At 47.8% G+C, this 5,227-nt stretch overlaps 1 protein-coding gene across 2 annotated transcripts; it reads left to right on the plus strand.

Moving 5' to 3' along the window:
- Positions 1–361: 361 nt before the first annotated feature.
- Positions 362–4,608, plus strand: MRPS23 (mitochondrial ribosomal protein S23). 2 transcript variants are annotated; one of them, XM_029928680.1, is made up of 5 exons: positions 362–521; positions 1,079–1,249; positions 3,380–3,457; positions 3,677–3,803; positions 4,147–4,214. In XM_029928680.1, the coding sequence occupies exons 1-5, from the start codon at positions 478–480 to the stop codon at positions 4,186–4,188; spliced, it is 462 nt and encodes a 153-aa protein (XP_029784540.1). In that variant the 5' UTR covers positions 362–477; the 3' UTR covers positions 4,189–4,214. The 2 variants fall into 2 exon arrangements, with proteins under 2 accessions (XP_029784540.1, XP_029784539.1); XM_029928679.1 differs by having other exon boundaries at positions 378–521; positions 4,213–4,608.
- Positions 4,609–5,227: the final 619 nt, after the last annotated feature.

Consider the following 5,227-nt stretch of genomic DNA (forward strand, 5'->3'; position numbering starts at 1 on the left):
TTCTGGGGAGTCTGTGGCTCCAAGCAAGATAAGGCGCAGTCCGGGCCCAGCGCCAACGTGATCTCTATCTCCGGCCTGGCTGGGTCCCCGGACGTGGGCTGTGCCTCCCTCCTTCCTCCCCATCATCTCCCCTCCGCGCCGCCCCACCTTCCCGACGGGAGTCGGCTCAGCAAGGCCAGAAAGGCTAAAGCAACCGCCCGCGTGAATCCCTCCTCTAGATCGGTCATTTATTGCTTCTGCCCGGCTCTGGCCCGCTTCCTCCCTTTCGGCTCGGCTATCGAGTGCTCCCGTCTGAACCTGGCCGAGGGCCGCGCCAGTTCGGCCCATCCTTTGCTTCTGCCTGGCCCGGCTCTCCGGCTGGGGCTGCGGAGACGGCGCCGCGATCCTCGGCTCGGCCGGCAGCCTACGCCCACTTCGCCCGACGCTGGCGCTTCCGGTTCCGGTAGCCGCTGGCTGTGGGCATCCGAGGCAACATCTATGGCGGGGAGCCGGCTGGAGACCGTGGGGAGCATTTTCACGCGGTGTGTGCTCGGAGGTGGGGTGGGCCTAGGGTACCTCCCCCGGGATGGGGGCTCTCGGCTGGTCGTGCTCGTTCTGGGGCGGTCTGAGTCGGGCGAGGCAATCTCCAGAGTGCGGAGTCTGAGCCGCGCGAGGCCTTCTTGAGCTGTCTGCTGTCTCTGAATAGGTGTGCTTGACATCACACCTCGAATGTACCGTTCTCGTTCAAGATTGCACCCCTCGCCCTGCCGGGGTGGAGGTCTCTAGGAAGAGGAGGGGAGGAAGATGCTGATGAGCCTAGCCGGATCGTCTTTCATTTTCCTTTGGACGGGAATGGGGCGAGGGGGTGAGGGACGCACTGGAGAAAAAGGAAGGACTTAACCCCTGAGCGTTGTTGGTTGGTTTTGGAATATAGAAGGATCTTATCTGTGGGTGGCGAACACTCGTGCTCCGGCCTCCGCCGGTTCGGTCTTAACGGGCTCCACGATCCCACTGATGTCCCAGGCTTTGACTAGACTGATTCATGGGCTTAGACAGGCTGTTGTAACGGACTAGCCTTCGTCATTTTTTCTTCCTTAAGGACTCGGGACCTGATTCGGGCTGGGGTGTTGAAGGAGAAGCCCCTCTGGTTTGACATATATAACGCTTTTCCTCCACTGAGAGAGCCGGTCTTCCGAAGGCCCCGCCTGAGATACGGCAAAGCCAAAGCTGACATCCAGGACATCTTGTACCCAGAGGACCGGATTAGAGCGTGAGTGCAAGGCCCCCGTGGTGGACAGGGGGCAGCGAAACTTCAGAAGAAAGGTTTGGCTAGCGGTCTTGTGACTTTTACAGGAATTGAGTCCGGGCTTTACCCCTGTGGAGAGGTCTTGTATATCTCGCCTGGTGAGGGAATCAGTGCCCCTCCCACATGTGCGAGAAACAAGTTCTGGGAAGATGAATCTGGAGCTCAGCAACGCACTGGTCATTGCAATTATACCCGCCCGTTTCTGTGCATGGATTAGCACTATGCTAAACCCTTAAAAACATTTACTTAGGCCTTACTCTAACCCTACAAGATTGGTATCTTGTCTCCATTTTATTCAAGGACTGTGAGGTTCAAGGAGGTCAGCTTGCTGAGAATTCAGTGGCAGAGCTTTTCCCCTCAAGTGTTGATGTTTTTAGTACTGAGAATTTGTATGAGTCCTCGTCTCTTAAATGTTAAGTTCAGGGATTATACCTTATTCAAGTTAATACATATACCTTATTTAAAAAATTTTTTTTAAACTCAGGGATTATACCTTATTCAAGTTAATACATATACCTTATTTTAAAAAATTTCTAAACGTTTACTTATTTTTGAGAGATAGAGCATGAGAAGGGGAGGGCAGAGAGAGATGGAGACACAGAATCCGAAGCAGGCTTCAGGCTCCAAACTGTCAGCCCAGAGCCGGACGTGGGGCTCGAACTCACGAACTGGGAGATCATGACGTGAGCCGAAGTCGGTTGCTTAGCTGACTGAGCCACCCGGCGCCCCTACATATAGCTTATTCTTATCTCTATTTCCAGTTATAAGAAAACAAAATTTATAAAGGCCCCTTTCGAGGAACCTCCTCCCTCTGCACCCCGCCCTCTGCCCCCAGCTCTCCTTGAGGTAGTAGAACAGGTAGTTCTTGCTCTACTTGGAGATTTTCAGAGGAGGACACGAGATCTTTGGGAGTATTAAATACTCTGACAGCACTTTTCTGCGCAGGCTCGTTGCGTGCACTCAGAAGTGTTTGGCAGTTTGGAAGGCCGTATTGCAAATGCACATACTTTGAGCTAATAATACTGTTTTTATGAATTTATTCCAGACTTGCATAGCGCAGTAAGAAATACTGATAAAGGGGGGTGCCTGGGTGGCTCAGTCAGTTGAGCAGCTGACTTCAGCTCAGGTCGTGATCTCTTGGTTCGTGGAAACAGGAAAGGCTTTATTGGCAGAAGGGGTCATTTTGAGATGAGTAGGAGAAGCAAGGACTGTGAGTATTATATTACTAAAACTGTTGTTAGGATTAATTGTCTGTTCATCAGGCTCTGTGCTGGCAGCTCAGAGTCTGGAGCCTGCTTTGGATTCTGTGTTTCCCCCTCTGGCTGCCCCTCCCATGCTCATGCTCTCTCTCTCTCTCTGTCTCTCAATAATAAAACAAACATTAAAAATTTAAAAAAGAAAGAAAGAAGAAAATATTGATAAAGGTAATCATTGCAGCACTATCTAGAGTAGCAAAGGATTGGAAATAGGCAAGTTCAGTGATTTGAAATGGCTTGTTTTTTAAAAAAATTTTTTAATGTTTATTTTTGAGAGGGAGAGACAGCATGAGTTGGGGAGGGGCAGAGAAAGAGGGAGACACAGAATCTGAAGCAGGCTCCAGGCTCTGAGCCATCAGCCAGAGCCCAGCGCGGGGCTTGAACCCACGAACCATGAGATGGTGACCTGAGCCGAAGTCAGATGCTTAACCAACTGAGCCACCCAGGCGCCCCTGAAATGATTTTTGAGAACTGTTAAGGAGACGAGGAAGATGTACTATAGTGTTTCCTGTCCTTGGGGTTAAATTACGCAGCTTGGAACAGGGAAGGGTAGGGGCATATATATGCTTGGATGTTGGGAGAATATTCTGGGATGGATGCACAAGAAATAGGTTAATGTTGGTTCCTGGGAGGGTACTGGGGGGTTGGGAGGAGGTGAGCAGGAATGTTATGTTTCTTTGGATGCCTTTTTGTAACATTTGTTGTATTTACCATATGTATTACTTAGTAACAACAACAACAATAATAATAAAAGCTTGTGCTTGGTCTAGCAACTTTTCTTTACTCTTGGCCATGACCTGTAGTTGGAAATTTATATCATGTTGTTTGTATTTTGTAGGAAATTTTATTCAGTCTATGGATCTGGTCAGAAAGCTTTTGATCTGTTCAACCCAAACTTCAAATCTACCTGTCAACAGTAAGCCATTTTACAAGTCCTGGGATGGTTTTTGTTTTTGATTTTGTTTTTGTTTTTAAGGAATTTAGTTATCAAGTTGAGGAGTTTTGTTGACTTCCGCTTGAGGAAAAAGATGTTCCTGTAGGAAGACCCGTTAAGGGAACGCTTCATGCTGTCTGACCGCGTGTCTCGATGCCTCTCCCGTGTGCAGACCTAAGATGTGGCTGCTTGGGTTTCCAGGTTTGTGGAGAAGTACACTGAGCTGCAGAAACTTGGAGAAACGGATGAAGAGAAATTATTTGTGGAAACAGGAAAGGCTTTATTGGCAGAAGGTGTCATTTTGAGACGAGTAGGAGAAGCAAGGACTGTGAGTATTTTATTATTAAAACTGTTGTTAGGATTAATTACCTGTTCACTAGAGGTTAAAGGAAGGCATGTTCTCCTTCCCCAACCTTGGCTCACGTCTCCCTGAACACCAGGTCAAACGCTGGTAGATGAAATATACTGAAATTCAGAAAAATGTATACATACATACGTTGACATTTTGTGATAATGACTGCTATTTGGAGCAAGTGAGTTGTCATTAGGGCTTTTGAAATTACGGTTCTGTAGAGATTTTTATCATGTGTATTGCTTGTCATAGTAGAATTTGACCTGGAATATAAGTGTTCAGTTTTTGGCTCCGTGATAGAATGCACTCCGTCCTACAGCTTCAGCCCATCAGCAGAGCGAAAATGGCAGCATCTGTGTGACATATTTCCATCTGGTCTTTTAAGCAAAAGGAAGGCAGTCACGTTTCCTCAGCATCTGAACCTTCGGATGTGAAGCCCCAAACAGCGCCGGGGGAAAACCCGCCTCTGCCGGGACCCCTCCAGGACCAGCGTGCGGAGGCGGCCGCAGGGCAGCCGAAAGGTCTCTCTCCTCCCTGAAGAACGCGTGCACCGTGTATGCCGACATCCAAACTGTATTCACTGGATGAATGTTGAACTGTTTTTAACAGTCGAACTGTGTAAATGTTTCCTGATCTCTAAGGCATTATGTTTGCCTTCTTTGATTTCCTATTTCTAGGTTGTCACTCAGTTTCATGGTTTGAATGAACTTTTATGTTAGGATGGTATTAAATAAAGAATGCCCTGGGTGCTTATAAAATAAATTTACTTTAAAATTGTAAATAGCATAAGGAAACCTTTGTTTGAATGGGACTCGTTCTGAGCAGGTTTGCTTGGATTTTTGCATTAACGTGTGGGTTGGCTCTATTGGACCCTCTGGTGTCTTTCTCTTTTCTGGCCCTGTCAGGCTTTTACTTGTGCATGTGGTATGTTCCTTGGGCTAAGTGTTTTTCTGTCTGCAGGTAATCTTTACATTCTGCTGTAGAAGTATTAGAACTCTTGCTCTTCAACGTGAGAGGCTAAGCTGACTTGTGCTTTGCGGTAAGAGTGAGAACCTATCATTGAAGATAGACGAAGATCAGAACCCTAATCTCACAGATTGAGTGTGGAGACAGCATCGGCCTGAACATAGTAGGCTGCTCACTAAAGACTTGAAAGAATAAGCGATTACATCCAGCCAAAGACCGAATTCGGATGACCTCTCTGTAGATAACTGGATTGCCAAGAGGGGCCAGCTCATGTAGATGCTGCTGCTGCCCACCAGTGGCCACCTGCCTGCCTGGCGTTGAGATGCGCCTACGAGACCTTTACCAATGGCTCCGCTTGCTTCATTTTCGTATCTCTTACTGAATATGCGAAATATTCCTCTGAGTTCGCAGCATTTTTATTTGTGATCAGGCCA

Source organism: Suricata suricatta, chromosome 17, assembly GCF_006229205.1.
Source record: "Suricata suricatta isolate VVHF042 chromosome 17, meerkat_22Aug2017_6uvM2_HiC, whole genome shotgun sequence".
Lineage (NCBI taxonomy): Eukaryota > Metazoa > Chordata > Mammalia > Carnivora > Herpestidae > Suricata > Suricata suricatta.

Excerpts from the sequence above, each read along its gene's own strand:
- MRPS23 (XM_029928679.1), top strand. The coding sequence starts at position 478 with ATGGCGGGGAGCCGGCTGGAGACCGTGGGGAGCATTTTCACGCG. Across the intron at positions 3,458-3,676 it reads TTCAAATCTACCTGTCAACA|GTTTGTGGAGAAGTACACTG; the intron begins GTAAGCCATTTT and ends TTGGGTTTCCAG. Across the intron at positions 3,804-4,212 it reads GAGTAGGAGAAGCAAGGACT|CAAAAGGAAGGCAGTCACGT; the intron begins GTGAGTATTTTA and ends TGGTCTTTTAAG.